The sequence below is a fragment of the Hoplias malabaricus genome, chromosome 3 (genome assembly GCF_029633855.1).
Source record: "Hoplias malabaricus isolate fHopMal1 chromosome 3, fHopMal1.hap1, whole genome shotgun sequence".
NCBI lineage: Eukaryota > Metazoa > Chordata > Actinopteri > Characiformes > Erythrinidae > Hoplias > Hoplias malabaricus.
The window spans coordinates 79,628,218-79,647,260 of NC_089802.1; the positions used below are offsets into that span (position 1 = coordinate 79,628,218).

Here is a 19,043-nt window from a genome sequence, read left to right on the forward strand (position 1 = left end):
GGTCTGAGACTGAACCCCTGCCTCTTTTCTTACAAACAGAGTCCAACTGGTTCAAGTGAACAAGACCCTTTCTTCTGACACTTCACCAGTGTCCAATAATGAAATAGTTAAACAATAAATGAATATCTTGGTGTAACGACTGATGATGGAAACATCACATTGACTACATCTGTATAAACATTAAACAGAATGTATCGTCTTGGTCGTCTCTGATCTTTGGGAGTTACTCGGCTGATACTCGGACTGTTTTATTCGGCTGTTATTGTGGTGTTCTGCAGTAGTGTAACGCTGAGTGCTACAGCTGTTTGTCTACATCTGTAAAGTCTGGACTGAGACCTGTTTGAAGACTGTGGCTCAGCCTCTAGGAAGTCTGAATGAGGCCGTTTATTATAAACACCACAATGTGGCTGGCTATGAACATAATTTCTGACACTGATGATGATTTGAAGAGTGAATATGTGCCTCTTCACAGCGTCCCACTGTTTAATGAGATTAGACTGAAACTCTCTGGTTATTATAATGTTAATTGTTGTAATGGTAATGTATTAAGTCTTAGAGTGTTACTGTTTCTGTAAAAGACACATTTCAGATCTTGGATCTGACACTAAAGTATTATCTATCTTTCTATGAGAGCAGGAAAGATCAAAGATCCCAACTACTGCAACGTTAACAGTTTTATACTTGGAGTGGTCATGGCCCTCCTCAGTTTCTTACTAATGTTCTCTGAACACAGAGAAGTGAAATATCTCATTTTCTGGCCTTATTTACTGTGTGCAGTTTGATATTTCATTTTATTGTAGTAATTTTTGTACATGCACTGGCATGCATATATAAGTGTAAACCTGTGCACACAGGTGGATAACTGTGTTCAGAACGAACAGATCATTCTGGAAACGCCTGTGTGCTCCAGAGAGTAACAGTGGATCAGAAAACAGGAATCTCAGTGTTTCCTTCAGACTCTCCTCCTCTTCAGGGGAGTCTCTGTGGAGAAACAACAGTAAACCTGTGTTAGACCTCATCCACCACAGAGAGAGAGAGAGAGAGAGAGAGAGACATCATCCACAGAGGGAGAGAAAGAGAGAGAGAGAGACATCATCCACAGAGGGAGAGAAAGAGAGAGAGAGAGAGAGATCATCCACAGAGGGAGAGAAAGAGAGAGAGAGAGAGAAAGAGAGAGAGAGAGAGAGACATCATCCACAGAGGGAGAGAAAGAGAGAGAGAGACATCATCCACAGAGGGAGAGAAAGAGAGAGAAAGAGAGACAGACAGGCAGGCAGAGAGAGACGGGGACAAAGAGAGAGCGAGAGAGGGACATCATCCACAGAGGGAGAGAAAGAGAGAGAGAGAGAGACATCATCCACACACAGAGAGAGAGAGAGAGAGAGAGAGAGAGAGAGAGACAGAACCGACCTGTTGCACAAGCATCTCTTCCAGCAGCATCTCTTTCAGCAGCAGGTTTACAAGGACCCACTGGAGAACAGGACACAGAGCTCAGGGTCAGAATAAAACCACTCTAAAATAAATCTGCTGTAGTTTAAACTCCAGTGGAAGTTTCCAGAGGAATCAGGACTTTCACTTTCAGGGCTTTAATTAAGACCCACAGCTGTGTTCCACTGTGGATACGGGGGAGAATATATCTCCTTTAAAACTACATTTCTCATATTTCTCACTCTGCGTCTCACAGACGTCGCGGCTGTTTCTCAACAGGAAGAATGTGAAGGGACTTGTGTTCAACTGAAGAACCTTCTCACAAACAGCTGTGAAAGAGTCTGTGAATGAAGAAAACACAGAACAACTCACCTACACAGGCACAAGATGAGAAAGAGAACGCTATTCACTTCCAAATGAGGTGCCAAGTTTAGTGAAAAATCTAGAGGAGATATGAGACTTTCACAAAGACAAAACAAGCAGCTAAATGATATCAAATCCTAAACCTGCAGAGGCGTGTATTAAAAAGACAGAAGGCCGCATTCCTGATGTGAAACAGGTGCTAACCAAGTTGATAAGTGGTGACTCAAGAGAAAAGGCACAGAGATCTCCACTAGAGAATATACAGGTGTATCTCAAATTAGAATATCATCAAAACGTTCATTTCAATAATTAAATTCAAAAAGTGAAACCCATAGATTCATTACAGAGTGATCTATTACAAGTATTTCTTTCTTTTAATGTTAATGATTAGGGCTCACAGCCAACGAAAACCCAAAAGTCATTATCTCAGAAAATTAGAATATTATATGAGACCAATTTAAAGATGATTTTAATACAGAAATGTTGTTCTACTGAAGAGTTTGTACAGTATATGAACTCAGTACTTGGCAGAGGCTCCTTTTGCATGAATTACTGCATCAGTGCGGCGCGGCGTGGAGGCGATCAGTCTGTGGCAGTGCTGAGGGGTTATGGAAGCCCAGGTTGCTGTGATAGCAGCCTTCAGCTCATCTGTGTGATGGAAAAATGCAGATTAACACTAATGAGTATTGGTTAATAATAACTAATGATTTATATTAATGATTGGTTCATCTTGACTCTGTTCTTATTAAATTATGTAGGCCTTAGTGAGCTTGTGTGACCTGAAGGGACTTGTTACATTGTGTTGTGTTACTGTGACCCAGGAGATAGCAGAGACTGTGGGAAAGTGCTGAAAGAGCAGTTTTGAGGGAGTAGGGGAGACTAAATAGAGTGGAAGAAGGGAGTCAACAAACTGAAAGACACCCCTCACCTGCAACCTTTTCTCCTGACAGTAATAAACTAGGATCCACCAATAAGGGAATGTTTGGGTTGATGTAATAACGCATGATGGTGTACGTGACTGGGGTCATATATATACTGCATGTTTTTTGTTTAATAAATGAGAGATAAGAGAGAATCTTTGACCGTGTGTCTATTCCTCTGGTCTCCCCAAAGAATTCTTTGAGCATGGATCTTCCTTCCTGGTGATACTTAGAGATTAATTTTAGTTTTTGCATTGTGTCTGGTCCCTCATCTTCCTCTTGATGACACCCTGTAGATTCTCTGTGGGCTTATGGTCAGGTGAGTGGCCAATCAAGTGGTATTTTTGGACTTTGGAAGTGATTTGACACAGTGGAACGCAGAATTTTCTTTCATCTGAAAACAAGACTCTGACACTGATCCACAGTCCAGTCTTTTCTCCTGGGCCCAGGTGAGACGCTCCTGTCTTTGTCTCTGGGTCATGAGCGGCTCGACACAAGGAATGCGACAGTTGTGGCCCGTGTCCTGGAGGCGTCTGTCTGTGGTGGCTCTTGAAGCACCGACTCCAGCAGCGTCCACTCCTCGTGAATCTCCCACACATTTGTGAATGGCATTTTCTTGACAATTCTTTCAAGGCTGAGGTTCTCCCTGTTGCTTATTCACCTTTTCTACCACTTTCCTTCCACTCATCTTTCCATTAATATTCTTGGATACAGCAGGAGGGTGTCAGTGAGCACCTTCTGGACGTCTGTCAGTGAGCAGTCTTCCCCGTGATTGTGGAGTCTACTGAACCACACTAAGGGAACATTTTAAAGTCTTAGGAAACCTCTGGAGGTGATTTGTGTTGAATATTCCAATTCTCTGAGATAATGATGTTTGGGTTTTCATTGGCTGTGAGAGAAACTTTGTCTCATCACACACCTCCCCTCACACCTCTTGTTCTTTATTTCCTTGACCATCACCCTTATCACACCTACCCCTCTTCTTCCTCCTGCTCCTCCCCCCAACCCGATTATCATATTCTTCATCCCCCTCATTCTATGTACCCCTCCTCTCACTCCTCTTCTTCCTCCAATTCCCTTCCCCCACTACTCCAATGTAAATAAGGCCCTCCTAAAATATTTGGTTAGACTGGATCGGGATCAGACTGAACTGGTGACAAACTGATGACCAAGCTGTGCCCGTGCTTTTCTGCATGCACGTGAGGAAACCTCTGAACCTCCAGTTTCTAAACTTCAGATCATCCTGAGATCATCCAGCTGTACTCATACATGGTCCTGTGTATGTGTAAATAAACTCCAGTCAACGCCGAACTCTAGTCTCCTGACTCTTCAATGCCGAATTTCTAACAGCTGTGAACCACAATCATCCACATTAAAAGAAATAAACACTTACAATAGATCACTCTGTTTGTAATAAACCTGAGTTTAACTTTTTGAATTACTGAAACAAATTAACTTTTTGATGATATTCTAATTTATTGAGATGCACATGTATAACACATATTCTGTATCCATATTGAACCACAGCTGCATGACGTAATTAAAGATTTTGTGCTCGGTTTTACATCCACAGTTTTGCCGTACTTGTAATGTTACTGCACTGTGTAGGGAATGTAAAAATGTAAAATGTAAATGTGAAAAATGTAATAAGCAGCTGCACCTTAAAGAGCTCAGTGGAGTGATAAAGAAAAAGTGCTGTTAATGTGAAATATCACCATGTGTTAATACACTTCTCAACCAATCAGAGTGTGGGACCAGAACTAACTGTTGTATAAAGAACTCTCAAGAACACATTGAGGAACAGCCCACATTTCCCAATGTAGGGGTCAGTTGCCTGGAGGTGTCCTCATGGTCCTAGAGCACTGGGGTTCCTGAGAGCTGCTGATACTCACTGTTTCTGCAGCACAAAATGATGATCAGTGTCACGGCGTACAAAAGCAGAAATACAGGAATTCCATACATGGCCAGCAAAATGGTTAGCAAGAAGAATAGCTCAGGACCTGGGGAATCATAAAAACAATCATGAGATTTGATCAAATGTCTCCTTTAGGGCAGAGAGCCCTGACAGAATTTATTTTACAGGAGGAGACGAGTTAATGTAAATATTCCTAGAGTACCTCAGTGATTTCATTCCCATCCAAATACACTGACTGTACCATAGGAATAAATCCTGGTTAATAATCCTATGCTATAAACCAGGATTTGTGACAATGAAATAAGGCATTTTCATAGCAAAAATATATTTTGAAAAACATTAAACAAGCAAAGACCATAGAAACAGATTGAATTGTATAATATTCTAAAAGCAGTTTCCTAATGAAAATTCTACAAACCCCATTTCCAGAAAATTAGAAGCAATCGAAAATATAATTAAACACAAAATGATACGTAAATCATTTAAACCCCTGAAGTCTGAGGTCATCCAATATGCCTTGACATTTTAACAAATTTCACCTACCAGAAAAAGTTTGTTCTCAAAAAGCTACACCTGCTAATGTTCAGCACAAACCCAGTAACAATAACGTGAGAGACGTCTGTACGTCATTCATCTGCCTTTTGTTTAAAATCGCTCTAAACATGGACTTCCCAAAAACCTATTTTCAAAGTTACTGATATATAGTGAAAAAACACATTTATGAACATTTATGTAGTTTTCTTTAGAGCTCTGAACTGTGTAAAACACGGCTGTTGGCCACACACTGGTGTTTACAGCTTTCTGATTATTTTAATTAGTTTTTCATCTATTTTGTTATGTATCTGATGTGACTATTTTTTCTAAACCTGTGGTTCACACATTGACTCTTCATGAGATAGGTGTGAGACAAAGGTGAGAAATCCCCTCCCCACCGTCAGAGATAATGGCCCATTAGCCCCCGCCACATCAGTGAGAACTAAATCATTTATAAACGGTTGTATTTTAGTTATTTAGCAAAGGCACTGTGGAGCAGCAAAGCCATATGAGCTTCAGACAACTGCTTGAAAACAGCAGAGAGCTGAGATACATAGTGCACTACGAGAGACATTTGGAATTCATCTCCCTTTTGTTGCCTTCTTGTCCTATTAATGCACTCATCAAGCTGTTTGCTATCCTCCCGAGCAAAATGTGATGCACATGAGCTACTAACACGTCTGTTTCTCCAGATTTAAAACAGCAAGTCGTCTACCAAATGACTTTTTTTCATGAAGGATCCAACAGGCTTAAATGTATCAGTGTGAGCATGCTGCCCTTTCAGAGACAGATTTATTCAGCGAAGAATGAATTAATGTAAATAATTAAAAAAAAGGTTACCATTTAAAAATATGTCAAAGCTGGTCTCTCCTACTTCACTGAAGCTGCTGTTGAGAACGACACACCTGAAGGACCTTGGTCTCAGGTCAGTGACAGTAAAGTTCAGTTTACTGGACATTGTCAACAGTTTGTCGTCTCTCTCCGTTATCTCAGCTGTGGCCCTCTCTGTCCAGTTGGTTCCATTGTTGTCGAACCAGTGAATGCCCCCTGCTGGATATCCACCGCTAGTGTTACAGTACAGTACAACTCTGTCTCCGTTTATCACCTCCTTGGGCCAACAACTAATGACTGGTGGGTTGTACTCCACTGAAAACAGAAACAATACACACAGTGTTAAAGAAAATGCAGTGATACTGACACCTAGTGGCCTGGGAGTTTGTACTAAACCTAGTGGGGGCCCACACTATGGATCATAAACTGGCTCCGTCAGGAAAGACAAAGCAGTTTAAATTACCACAAGCTGCATTTTCTACCAGAAATGTAACAATAACAGTGCGTGACTTGATGGAGGAGAAGTTCTTCTTCTATAACGAGTGTAACGCTCCAGTGACCTTTTTTCATGTTTGACGTATTAAAACACACAGAGCCCCTAAAATAACATGGGGTGGTGGGGAATCAGTGAAGTGGCTGGGGTTGTTGTTTTTAATTTTTTTTAAAAAAACCCTCATAGCCAGAGAGCCCCTGAAGGAAAATCTGAATTACTTAATTCTTTTTCTCAAGGCTCTAAAGATAGTTAAAATACATTTTCCTGTGAGTTCTCAGGCAGTGAGACACAACTTAAGCACAATTCCTGGTCGGTAGATGGCTATTCAGTAGAGGCGGCTGTGTTCAAAATAGAATTTCAACTGGACACCACAGGAAACGATATACTATTCCCACATGTGGCCGGCTGAAGCGGGGGCACGCATTCACATTCGTTACTGTGATGGAGCAGAGTAAATGCAGTGGAAGTAAAACAGAAGACTAATCACTGATTAAGAAATGATTTCTTACAGAGCCCTGCTCTTCAGCCCCAGCCCCACAGAGCTTCATTAACAAGGGCTTTCACTGAAGAAGGGCAGCACTCACCTCTGACACTCAGACTGAATCCACCCTTTATAATGCCACGGCTGGTCTTGAGCCTGTATTCATAGTCTCCCTCATCAGAGACGGTGGTGTTGGTGAAGAGCAGAGATGGATCAGTTCTAGAAGGAAGCTGGATGTGAGCAGTCTCTTCAAGTTCATTATCAATGTAAAAGCCTGGATTTATCTGCCCTTTCTTTTTAATCTTTGCTTCATAGATAGTAAAATCCTCATATTCAGTTGGGATCTTGAAAGAGCAGGGGATCTTTGTGTTCTCTCCGACGACACCAACACCAGGCTGACACTCCAGCTCCAGAATCTCTGTATAAAATAAAACATTTGAAATGTAAAAAATAAAATAAAATAAAACTCTTACCTAGAACCTGATAAATGTTCTGGTGAAGAGACAGTCACTTTTTCTCAGCAGCAAACAGTGATATTCTCCACTTTCTAGACAGCTTTCCTTTAGGGTTATTTTTCTTTAGGTAAAGAAGCTTCAGTCTTTTTGAGCACCATTTCCTTCAAGATAAAATCATAAAAAGAAGGAAAACTGTCCACAGGAAACAGCAATAATCTTATCATATTCTTTCAGCAGTTTCAGAATGAAAAATTATTTATGATGATTTCACATTAATGAATATAATCTGACTGTGTCCAGACTTGTGTGAATCACTATGAGGACGTCACAGAGTCAAAGAAACTAACAGCTGTCAATCAATCAAATTTTACTTATATAGCGCTTTTCACAATAGAAGTCATCACAAAGCAGCTTTGAAGAGATCGGGGTCCCTGCCTCCTATGAGCAACAGTGGCAAGGAACATCTCCCTCAGCGCATGAGGAAGAAACCTTGGAAGGAACCAAGACTCATACAGGGAATGATCCTCCTCGGGTCGACACCGGAGACACAACAGAGAACAGAACAGAAATAAACATGAACTGATGGAGATAGTGAGTTATAGTAATGTGAAGGTGAAATATTAGTGATATATGAGTCTGAGGAAGGAGGAGGTGGGCAGTGATTCTGTGGGAGGGTAAAAGTAGGTGCAGAGTTAATTTGAGATAAAACAGCATCCCTGCATGGCCGAGTGTGATACGGTAGGTGAGACAAGGCCAGGATCTTGTACAGGACACACAGGGTCAGGGGCTGGATCAGGGCAACACCTGGAGAGCAGCAGGAACAGGACTCTCTCTCAAAGCATGGGAGAGACAGGAGAAAGAAAACCAGCCAAAGGGGAAAACATAAAATAAAAGGGTTAGTAGGTTCATGGTAAAGCATGGGCAAAATTGTCCTGCAAAAAAGCTTCCACTGTTCAGGCAAAACACCCCAGCAACAGACAGTGGCTTGGCGGTTACCAGAAAACTAACTAAAAAAGCTGTAGCTATGGTCATATGACAGGACTTATACAGAGTAGTGATTATATGAAACCAGCTCTAACACCAATAGAGAAGGAGTAACCTGAAAGTGAGTTGTCCGCTTTTCCCAGAGAAAAAAGGAACAAGCTTACGATCAGGATGATCTTCACAGCCATGTCCTGAGAGAATCACACAAACGACAGGATTTTATTCAGATAAGAGTTTTAAAGGTGCAGTCCATTTTCTACACGGATTCATTTTACGTATTGAGACAGCTGTTACACTGACACCTAGAGACCTGGATGTGTGAGAGATTTAGTGCTAAATCCTAAAATAACTTGTTGTCACCTACGTGATTTTACAGAAGAACAATACAGAAGAGTCATGAATAATTGTGTTGAGCTGACGGAACAGAATAAAATTAATACACAAATAAACAACAAGCAAACTGTTGTGCTCGCTTGTTGCGCTTCAGTGACAGCAGCTGAAAACTCTGACTTTGTGGTAAAACGATTGATTTTTCTTACTGGGTGTCAGAGGTCAGACTCGTTGGAGAAAGTGATTGATTGCTACGTTAAGAGAGACATTAACAAAAGTGAATTTTAACTTGAACTCACTTCCGTCTGGTCCAAGAATCTCTTGGAACTACAGCTGCTCGGCGTTCATAACAGCGACTCTAAACATCTGGAAACACAAACAGAGCTTTAATATTCACTTTATATCCACACTGAAAGTTCACACTGAGTGGAAGTTAACACCTGTGGCACCAATTCCTGCTCAAAATTAAGAATATTTTATCTTCCTCCTTTAAAATTCATTCATTCATTATCTGTAACCCTTATCCAGTTCAGGGTCATGGTGGGTCCAGAGCCTACCTGGAATCATTGGGCGCAAGGCGGGAATACACCCTGGAGGGGGCGCCAGTCCTTCACAGGGCAACACACACAAACACAAACACACACACACACACCTACAGACACTTTTGAGTCGCCAATCCACCTATCAATGTGTGTTTTTAGACTGTGGGAGGAAACCGGAGCACCCCAAGGAAACCCACGCGGACACGGGGAGAACACACCAACTCCTCACAGACAGTCACCCAGAGTGGGAAACGAACCCACAACCTCCAGGCCCCTGGAGCTGTGTGACTGCGACACTATCTACTGCGCCACTCTGCCGCCCTCCTTTCAAATTCTTAATATTAATTTTCTTGGGTGCACATAAGTGCCGGAGACACGGGTGGACCTCTTTGGGACTGAGCCCACTCTAATTAGACCAAGGATTTGGTCACGTGTAACTTCCCACATGCGAGTTCATGCACATAGGCCTGTGACAATAGTCTATATTTGGTGGTCAATATATTGTTCCAGAAATAATTGCAATAAACGATACATTTTAAGGTCTTTTTATGTCTTATAATGATTATATATTAGCATAACAATGCAAACAGACCCCGTTAAAGCAATACTAATATTTTTACTTTAAAATTATAGCTTCACAATCATTTTGATGCTCCAATCAGCAGTAATATAGAGAAGAGCGCGTCTGTCACTTCTACACTGGGCTCAGCACTGCAGAAATAGCACTACGTAACTTTGAGGAGGGTAGGGTCCCCCTGAGGGTGAGGCCTCTGACAAAACACATTTCTCGCTACAAAGAGAGACCTAACAGGCCCAAACACCAGTAAACATCCCATATATTACTCCCAGGCTCACAGCACACAACACTCAAAATAAAACCCCTAAAGAGTGAACAAGCTGGGCCCAAGGTGCATGCTGGGAGCTCTTCCTGAGTGTACCAGCGCTGAGTGCTCCGCCCAAAGCCATAACTCAATTTTCATTTCACTCCTTCAGATTTACTCTTCACTGGAGAAATTAACCTTGAAAAGGCTGAAAACTCAAAATTGAAGTTGAAATCACAACTTAATTTGATAAGGTAAATGACAAAAAGATGTTATGACTTACTATAAAATATATAAAAAATATATCTATTAAGGTACGCAGGCCATCTTTACTTAGGTTTTATGTGTAATTTATGTATTTATTAGTTCCCACTCCCTATAAACCCCTCCTCTTGGACCGCCTGTCAATTTTTAAATCGCAGTGTGGCCCTTGAGCTGAAAAGTTTGCCCATCCCTGGTCTGTCTGTCTGTCTGTCTGTCAGTCTCCCAGTGAGAATTAGGCATGATGTCTTACTCTTGAAAACAGTACACTCAAGTAATGTGTGCCAAGTGGTTCTCTGCGCATCATTTGGCTCAGATTACTTGTAGCACGCGTGTAAACTGTGATTTTAATCAGATCGGTGAGTGGAGTGTACATATAAACACCTTAATCTGAATCTATAATCAGACTGAATTTAATCTGATCGGAGGAAATCTTTGATTGTAAACTTAGCCAATGAAAAGACAGTTCTAAAACGTTATTTTGACTAGAAACAATAAGAACCGTAGATCTCTCTCTCGCTCGTCTGGTGCTGGGTCCTCTTGCCTGGTTCGTGGATGCTTTTTTTTTTTTACCATGAATCTACTAACCCCTTTATTTTTCCCCATGTCTGTTTTTCTTTCTCCTGTTTCTCTCACGCCTCGAGATGTTCCTGCTGCTCCCGGTGTTGCCCTGACCCTGTGTGTCCTGTACAAGATCCTGGCCTTGTCTCACCTACAGTATCACGCTTGGCCGTGCAGGGATGCGGTTTTATCCCAAATTAACTCTGCACCTGTATAAAATAAATAACTGATTGATTGATTGATTACTAAAACTGTTGATATCATAATGAAGTTGCTACTAGTTTTACTACAATTATTACTAGTAATATATAAAATTTCTATTTTTATTGTTACAAATTACACTGCAGGTATCTAAAATTTAATTCTGACTAGTAATATTTCTAGCTTTAGATTCCAATGATGTTATTCTTACAAGTGAAAGCTGAATGGTAGACGTCTAAACATTATATTTTAGTTCTCTGAAAGTTCACACACACTGAACACATATTATTACTAGTAAACATTAGTGGTACATTGAATTAGCATTTTACCAGTCAGAATTTTATAGTAAATTACGGTAAAGAGAGTGAATTTACCGTGAATCAATGTCACCAGTCAAGAATCTCTTTATGGATGTGTAGGCCTGTATATTCTTGGAATATATGGCGCGACTGTGGTGTGTTTACCTTCTCTGTATCTGTTCAAATACAGGGAGGGACTCTTCCCTAAGAGCATTGGTTCTAAATGTATTAGCAGCTTACACAGTGCCGATACGAAGCAAATGTTTACCAAAAACTATTGAGGTAATTAAACTAATAACTTACGCAGTCCAAACCAACGTTAAAAGACAGAAGTGTTTCTCAACTCCACCGAACCTTCGAGAAGCCGGTCCACCACCTGCAGAGAGCCCCAGACCGCCGCTCCGCAGGCTATAGGACACACAGCCAGTGACGTCACACTGGTGCAACCGTTAAAAACAAAAACAAAACGTCCTTCCATCAAATTTAAGTTTTAATAAAAGAGAATTAATTTTAAAACGCCGATAATTATGTTTAATCAATGTCAGGTTTACCACATCAAATACTCCATTATATCCTTGTTTGGTTCTATTTACTGTGTTCATAAATCAACAAAATTCACAAAAAAACCCATCTCATGAATTAACAGTCGTTTATTTTGAATTCTTACTTTTAAACCTCCTTTATTAAAATCTTATGATCTAATGCCTTACAGATATTATATATTAATATTCTACTGTAGAGCAGTTTACTTCTTAAACAATGAAGCACTGATAGATGCAGCAGGGCAAATGAATGAGGAACAAAATGCATGTCATTTATAATCATTCCCAGGTGATTTCTCCCTGTTTTGTTTTGTTCAGTAAAAAGATGCAGTTTTGTATAAATTACAAACACATTTGCAACAATAAAAAATAAAAAACACTGCGCAAAAAGTAATAAAATGCAGTGATGTGCAAATGATGTTAACCCTTTATTTAATTTATAATATTACAAAGACATTTAAAATATTAAAATTAGGAAAGTTAGTCATTTTTCTTTCTGCTACAGAAACCTGTCTGTGTTTAATGATAATGGGGTGGACACTGAGGTGGAAATTGAGACACAGCCACAGCTACCAACAAACAAACTTTATTAAGCGCACTTAGGAGAGAACAGCTGCAGAAAAAAACACTCAGAGGAAATACAAAACTCAACAAATAAATGTATAATAAAATGTAAATTAATACTAGACTGGTTAAAGCATATGGCGGCACGGTGGAGCAGCAGGTTAGTGTCGCAGTCACACAGCTCCAGGAACCTGGAGGTTGTGGGTTCGATTCCCGCTCCGGGTGACTGTCTGTGAGGAGTGTGGTGTGTTCTCTCTGTGTCTGCGTGGGTTTCCTCCGGGTGACTGTCTGTGAGGAGTGTGGTGTGTTCTCTCTGTGTCTGTGTGGGTTTCCTCTGGGTGCTCCGGTTTCCTCCCACAGTCCAAAAACACACGTTGGTAGGTGGATTGGCGACTCAAAAGTGTCCGTAGGTGTGAGTGAATGTGTGAGTGTGTGTTGCCCTGTGAATGACTGGCGCCCCCTCCAGGGTGTATTCCTGCCTTGCGCCCGATGATTCCAGGTAGGCTCTGGACCCACCGCGACCCTGAACTGGATAAGGGTCACAGATAATAAATGAATGAATGATTAAAGCATATTTTGGAGGATATTTCTGTTTTGCTTTAATGCAGTGGAATGTGTTACATCTTGGCAATGGTTAGAAATAGGGATTTGCTGGATGTATGATTTCACCTTTAGTGTTTACAATGGTCGTAGGTGGGGAGAGGATGCATGATGGAACTTGGCTTCCCCCAATCAGAGCTTACAAAGACGACATGACAACGCTGACCACTACTGTGCCTTGCACACGGCGGTGGCTGGAGACGTTAAATGATAATCTAAGGTTGGCACGACTGAAAGTTAAACTGAGCAAGTTTAGAAGTCTGTCGATTGTCAAAGAAAAGCTTGTTCAAGAGCATTTTTTGATGGGAGCTCCCAAACATGGACCCTGTACTGCTGAAAAAATAATTGCTCAAATAGTGCAAAATACAGTTGTGAAAGACTTCCTCTTCCTAGTCCTCCTCCTCCTCCTCAGTCTCTGTGGAGAAACAACAGTGAATGCATTAGATACCAGGGCCCTCCATCTCCAGAAATAACTTAAAATTACAGCAGCAGAACGAACCTGTTCCATCAGCACCTCCTTCAGCATCAGGTTCAAAAGGAGACCCTGGAGAAAAAGGACACAGAGCTCAGGGTCAGGGGGATTTCAGTCGAAATAAAATCACTCTAAAATAAATCTGCTGTAGTTTAAAATCTAGAAGCAGCTTTAGTAAAGATAATGGTTCTATATAGAACCCTGAACATTTTAAGAACATTTTGCATGATTAAAGGGTTCCCTGCATTGTGAAGGGGTTCTTCAGATTGATGGAGAATGTGCTGTAGATGGTCCTATAGAGAACCTTTAGAAGATGGGTTCTATACGACACCAAAAATGGTTCCTCTGTTGTTTATAGAACCATTTTCTTTAACAAAGAACCCTTGTAGAACCCATCATTTTTATATATTTGTGTTTAAATATATGTGTGTATATTTCTCATGTTTCTCACTCTGCGTCTCACACAGAACATGAGAACCCTCAGGAACACACTGAGGAACAGCCCGTGTTTCCCAGTGTAGGGGTCAGTTCTGACAGTAGGCGTCCTCATGGTCCTAGAGCACTGGTGTTCCTGAGAGCTGCTGATACTCACTCTTTCTGCGTCTGCAGAACCAGATGATGATCAGTATCAGGATTAAGACTGGAACTAGAACTCCACCTACAGCCAGCGCAGGGAGTGGAGAGGAATGTGGACCACCTGAAAAATCATAAAAACAATCATGGGATTTGATCAAATGTCTCCTTTAGGGCAGAGAGCCCTGACAGTATTCATTTTACAGGAGGAGGTGGGTTAATGTAAATATCCCTAGAGTACCTCAGTGATTTTATTCCCATCCAAATACACTGACTGTACCATAGGAATAAGCCCTGTTATTAATCTCATCCTATAAACCAGTGTTTATTATGTGACAATGAAATAAGACATTTTTACTGAATTATTGTATTTTTAAAACAATAAAAAAGCAAAAACATATTGAATAAGTGTATAATATTCTAACAGCAGTTTCCTGATGAGAAACATCTACAAACACAGAAAACACTGAGACACCGTGGAGAATGTGAAAAGAAACTAAATGATTTGCAAATAATGTAAACCCTACATTTAACTGAAAACTGAACAAAGGCAATGTATTAAATTTGGAAACTGCCAAAGTTTACAGTTTTTAAAAAATATTTAAATTTGAAGCCAGCAACACGTACATTTTGCAACGTTCCAACGTTTTTGTAAAAGGAGATTGTAATAAAATCTAAAACACTATAAAAGACTCACAGTAACTAGACGTACAGAGCTCAGTAAGATGATGTCCGTGGTGTAGATTACACCTGTGATTTTACTCATTCTTTCTAGATCTCAGGGCCTTACACTCTGCACTATTTTATTTATCAGCGTTCCTGTGATCAGGAAACAGGACTCACAGATTTAAAACCTCTTTTACAGAACCCTTCTGACCAAGACATCTGTAAAGCACCCAGCAACACACTGTTACAAACACATCAGCACCTCCTCAGTGATCTAAGCCCACTCTACTGTTTGGAGAACTCCTCTCAGACTGTAGTGTAGTGGAGGATTCCTGTCTGGAGAATAGATACACACCCTGCAGTTCCCTGGAGAACACAGCAGTGTGGGCTCCAATAAATATTTAGAGATGTGAACATGTCTCAAATACAGTAACTTTACAGGACAAGGAAAATACCTTCATTGTTTTATACAGACGTCAATGTAACGCGATTTTATTCTTATTTAAGTCGTTTATGATTCATTTCATAATGAATTTACACTCTGCTCTCCCATGACCTTTGGCCTGTCAGTGTGTGTATTTATTTATGACTGAGCATCCCACCTGGGTCCCACTCACAGACCCCCCCCCCAGAGCCCCATGCCCCTCCTGGACCCAGCTGGACCCTGTTCACCTCCATGTGGACCTCACTAATGTGCGCTGGTGTGGAGAAGGTGTTAATGTAAATAATGAAGCAGTTACCGATCCTCTGCAGCGTGGAGCTGGTCTCTCCTACTTCACTGAAGCTGCTGTTGAGAACGACACACCTGAAGGACCTTGGTCTCAGGTCAGTGACAGTAAGGGGCAGTTTACTGGACATTGTCAGCAGTCTGTCGTCTCTCTCCGTTATCTTCAGTGTGGCTCTCTCTGTCCAGTTGGCTCCAGTGCTGTTGAACCAGTGAATGCCCCCTGCTGGATATCCACCGCTAGTGCTGCAGTACAGTTCAGCTCCGTCTCTGTCTTTAATCTCTTCAGGAACTGAATTAATGACTGGTGGGTCGTACTTCGCTGAAAACAGAGACAACACACACAATGTTAAATGAACAGTGGTGATACTGACACCTAGTGGCCTGGAGGTGTCAGAGATTTTAAACATGACCCCTTTTGGCTCCTTCAGGGACGACAGAGCAGTTTGAATTCTCCCATGAGCTGCACTTTATAGAATTATAACAATAACAGTGAGTGCACTGAGCTGATGGAGCAGAATTTATAGAGTTCTCCTCCAAAAGTGTAGAGCTCATGTCTCACGTTTGATAAACGAAAAAGTCTCCTCTGTCCACTGCATTTAAAATATCTTCCTGTACCCCTCGGTTTTCCTCAGCGTCAGTTTAAAGAAGGGAGCAGGTGATGTACAGACGTGAAGGGGTTAAGTGAATGTGGTTACGGTGTTCACACTGATACACACTAATCATCTGCAGGTGTGGGTTTAACGGGCGGCTGGTTGTAGCTAGCGCCCCTTCTGTAAACACAGGAGACCAGGGACTAATGTGTGATCCACACTGTGTTTCAGAACTAATCCCCAACACCAGCCCCTGACCCTCACTGATGATGATGAGGCTGAACTCCATCAGATCCTCACAGCTATGTTCTAACACCTAGAGTGAAGTCCTCCCATTAGAGCAGGGAGTGTTACTGCAGTGAAGAGAGGAACACACTCCTGATTAACGCCCCTCAGTTCAGGACACATTTAGATTTAAGATGGTGTCACTGATTAAGAAATGATTTCTTACAGAGCCCTGCTCTTCAGCCCCAGCCCCACAGAGCTTCATTAACAAGGGCTTTCACTGAAGAAGGGCAGCACTCACCTGTGACACTGAGACTGAATCCACCCTTTATCACACCACGGTTGGTCATGATCTTGTATTCATACTCTCCCTCATCAGAGACGGTGGTGTTGGTGAAGAGCAGAAACGGATCAGTTCTAGAAGGAAGTTTAACTCGAGGATCTCCTTGAACTATCTTGTCAGTATAATTGATATAAAAGACTGGATATTTCTGTCCTTTCTTTTTAATCATCACTTCATAGATAGTATTGTGCTTATCTCCAGTTGTAACCCTGAAAGTACACGGGATCTTTGTGTTCTCTCCGACGACTCCAACAGCAGACTGACACTCCATGTCCACAATCCCTGTGTAAATGATAGAAAACTGTTATCTATAACCTGTTTGTGACAAATGTTCTGGTGTAAATCCGGCCACTTACTCACATTTATTTCTCTTATATATATATAATAATAAAGAATATTATAATAAGATAAAATCAGGAGTGATTATATCTTTAGACACAGTTCCTAATTCCACTGGCTTTCTTCCAAATAAACTTCCAAACAGTGGAACTTGTCGAGAACAGAAAAATAATCTTACAATTCTCTCACTGATGAGAGGTTAGAGGCAGTAATAACATGAAAAGGCATCGGTATCTTACGTTCAGGTGACAGTGGCATATGCTGAACATATTGACAACCGTTTTTACATTGGCATATACTCCACTTCATTGTTGAACATCTGCCAGTAGTCTAGGTTTAGCTAGCACATGGATTTTTAGGCTATAACTAGCACACGTATGTTACTAGCATGTAAACGGGCCAAACAAGTAGCTAGCTAGCTATCGCTAGCTAACATGCTACAAACAAAGCACCCCATATTCGTACACAGTCCACTATCACTGTGTTTATGAACAACTGAACTACAAGCTTTTCCCATTCTAATATCACGATATATGTCAGCGTCATCCGAACGTAAGATGCCGATGCCTTGGCACGTTATTACCGCTACTGGGTCCTTTTCAGTTTGGTAAAGTTAGTTTTATATTCGCACTTTCCAAGACAAATTTTAACTTGCCTTGGATAAAAAACAGTTTTTAGCGATAAGTATTACCCCAAAAGCAGGCACCATTTGAGAGTTATTTAAGAGAAAAACGGAAATTGCGAATATAAACCAAATTTACCAAACTCCCATTAGCATGGCTGCTATCTAACTATTTTAGCAACTTTTTCGGTGCCGTTGCGATGCAAGTTTTCCCTAAAGCAATAAATGGAAACATCGAGGTAACTTACAGTGTCCAAAGCGTCGTTAAAAAGGACACAAATCCCCTGTTAACCTTTAGTTGGCAAACACTTTTTTCGCACCGCGACCCTGCAATGAAAACGCGGAAATGATGAAGACGATGAGGAAATGGTCAGGGTGTCCACAGGTGAATTTAAGGTGCAGTACCGCCACCTACTGAACAGAAGCGGGAAGCGTGAGTTCGGGAAGTGAAGAGTTATTACTGTAGTGTGCTGTAATAATAACTGAGATCAACACAAGGGAAAGACATTTAAAAAATTGTAAAAATATTATAAACCAATATACTGTAAAAACGGAAAACCAAAGGTGAAGTGCTGGGAGTGAAACCAGACGTTGTTTCCGATTCGGAATGCGCATGTGCAGCTCTTAATGTCTGTATCTCTCAGCGACAGGAGCTTTATCTTCAGAAGTGTGTAAATTTAAACATAAACCTTCACATAAAGACGAGTTCGCTTTTCCTGTCTGACCTTTACACTTTTAAACACCTGGAACACCTGCAAAGTGTGTTTATTACAGCTGCTGATTATTCTGTTTAAACCATGACCTTTAACCCCCCCCCCCCTTCAATAAAAAAGGAAATTAATTCAGTGTCAGATCTATATTTCAGTGAAGATGCTGGATAAATTAGGGCAGTTTATTATTTTAAATAAAGTTTTTCAAATATATTCACAGATTGTAATTACAGTAATGTCATTTCTACTTGATTTAATAAAAATGGTTTACTTCAGTCAAATAAAAGTAAAATTAATGATGTATATTTGTGCAAAAGGTTTAGGCTCCAGAGATGATCAGATTTAAAAAGCTATACATCTGAGCAGTGTTTATTTGCTAAAAAACAAAAACAAACAACAAATAACCCCCCAACGTTAGAATAAATCCAGTCACATTCCTCCAGTGTGATCCTCTGTGTGTGACTGTGTTTAACTCTGTCCTCGTGGAGTGTGTATTATTTGAGGTGATCATCCAGTGCCTAGTTTTAGTGGTGAATCAATAATGATTTTAAATAATGTGCTGTGGATTTAACAAATTCATGTAAATCAAGGAGAATCTGAACAAAACACTGTTCTTCAAACTCACTCTCACCCACTGCTTTATAGAGAAAC

At 40.8% G+C, this 19,043-nt stretch overlaps 2 protein-coding genes across 2 annotated transcripts; both read right to left on the reverse strand.

The window, feature by feature from the left end:
- Window positions 1-952: 952 nt before the first annotated feature.
- Window positions 953-13,235, reverse strand: LOC136691533 (CD276 antigen homolog). Its single transcript, XM_066664091.1, has 8 exons — window positions 13,208-13,235; window positions 11,774-11,827; window positions 8,569-8,595; window positions 7,069-7,383; window positions 6,001-6,306; window positions 4,604-4,711; window positions 1,411-1,470; window positions 953-981 (listed from the first exon to the last, which is right to left on the reverse strand). Exons 1-8 carry the CDS (start codon window positions 13,233-13,235, stop codon window positions 953-955), a joined length of 927 nt encoding a protein of 308 aa, XP_066520188.1.
- LOC136690732 (cell adhesion molecule 3-like) lies at window positions 13,110-18,016 on the reverse strand. Its single transcript, XM_066662691.1, has 6 exons — window positions 17,931-18,016; window positions 16,680-17,003; window positions 15,577-15,882; window positions 14,190-14,294; window positions 13,625-13,669; window positions 13,110-13,540 (listed from the first exon to the last, which is right to left on the reverse strand). Exons 2-6 carry the CDS (start codon window positions 16,990-16,992, stop codon window positions 13,515-13,517), a joined length of 795 nt encoding a protein of 264 aa, XP_066518788.1. The 5' UTR covers window positions 16,993-17,003; window positions 17,931-18,016; the 3' UTR covers window positions 13,110-13,514.
- Between the last annotated feature and the right edge of the window lie 1,027 nt (window positions 18,017-19,043).

What these genes read in the sequence shown, in the direction of transcription:
- LOC136691533 (XM_066664091.1), bottom strand. Translation starts at nt 13,235, where the DNA reads ATGCATCCTCTCCCCACCTACGACCATT. An exon ending in GGTGGACCGGCTTCTCGAAG is followed by an intron (nt 8,596 to 11,773) that starts GTTCGGTGGAGT and finishes TGATTCTCTCAG; the next exon opens with GACATGGCTGTGAAGATCAT. An exon ending in CTTTGACATATTTTTAAATG is followed by an intron (nt 4,712 to 6,000) that starts GTAACCTTTTTT and finishes ATGATTCCCCAG; the next exon opens with GTCCTGAGCTATTCTTCTTG.
- LOC136690732 (XM_066662691.1), bottom strand. Translation starts at nt 16,992, where the DNA reads ATGGAGTGTCAGTCTGCTGTTGGAGTCGTCGGAGAGAACACAAAGATC. An exon ending in ATTCAGTCTCAGTGTCACAG is followed by an intron (nt 15,883 to 16,679) that starts GTGAGTGCTGCC and finishes CTCTGTTTTCAG; the next exon opens with CGAAGTACGACCCACCAGTC. An exon ending in AGGAGGTGCTGATGGAACAG is followed by an intron (nt 13,541 to 13,624) that starts GTTCGTTCTGCT and finishes GTTTCTCCACAG; the next exon opens with AGACTGAGGAGGAGGAGGAG.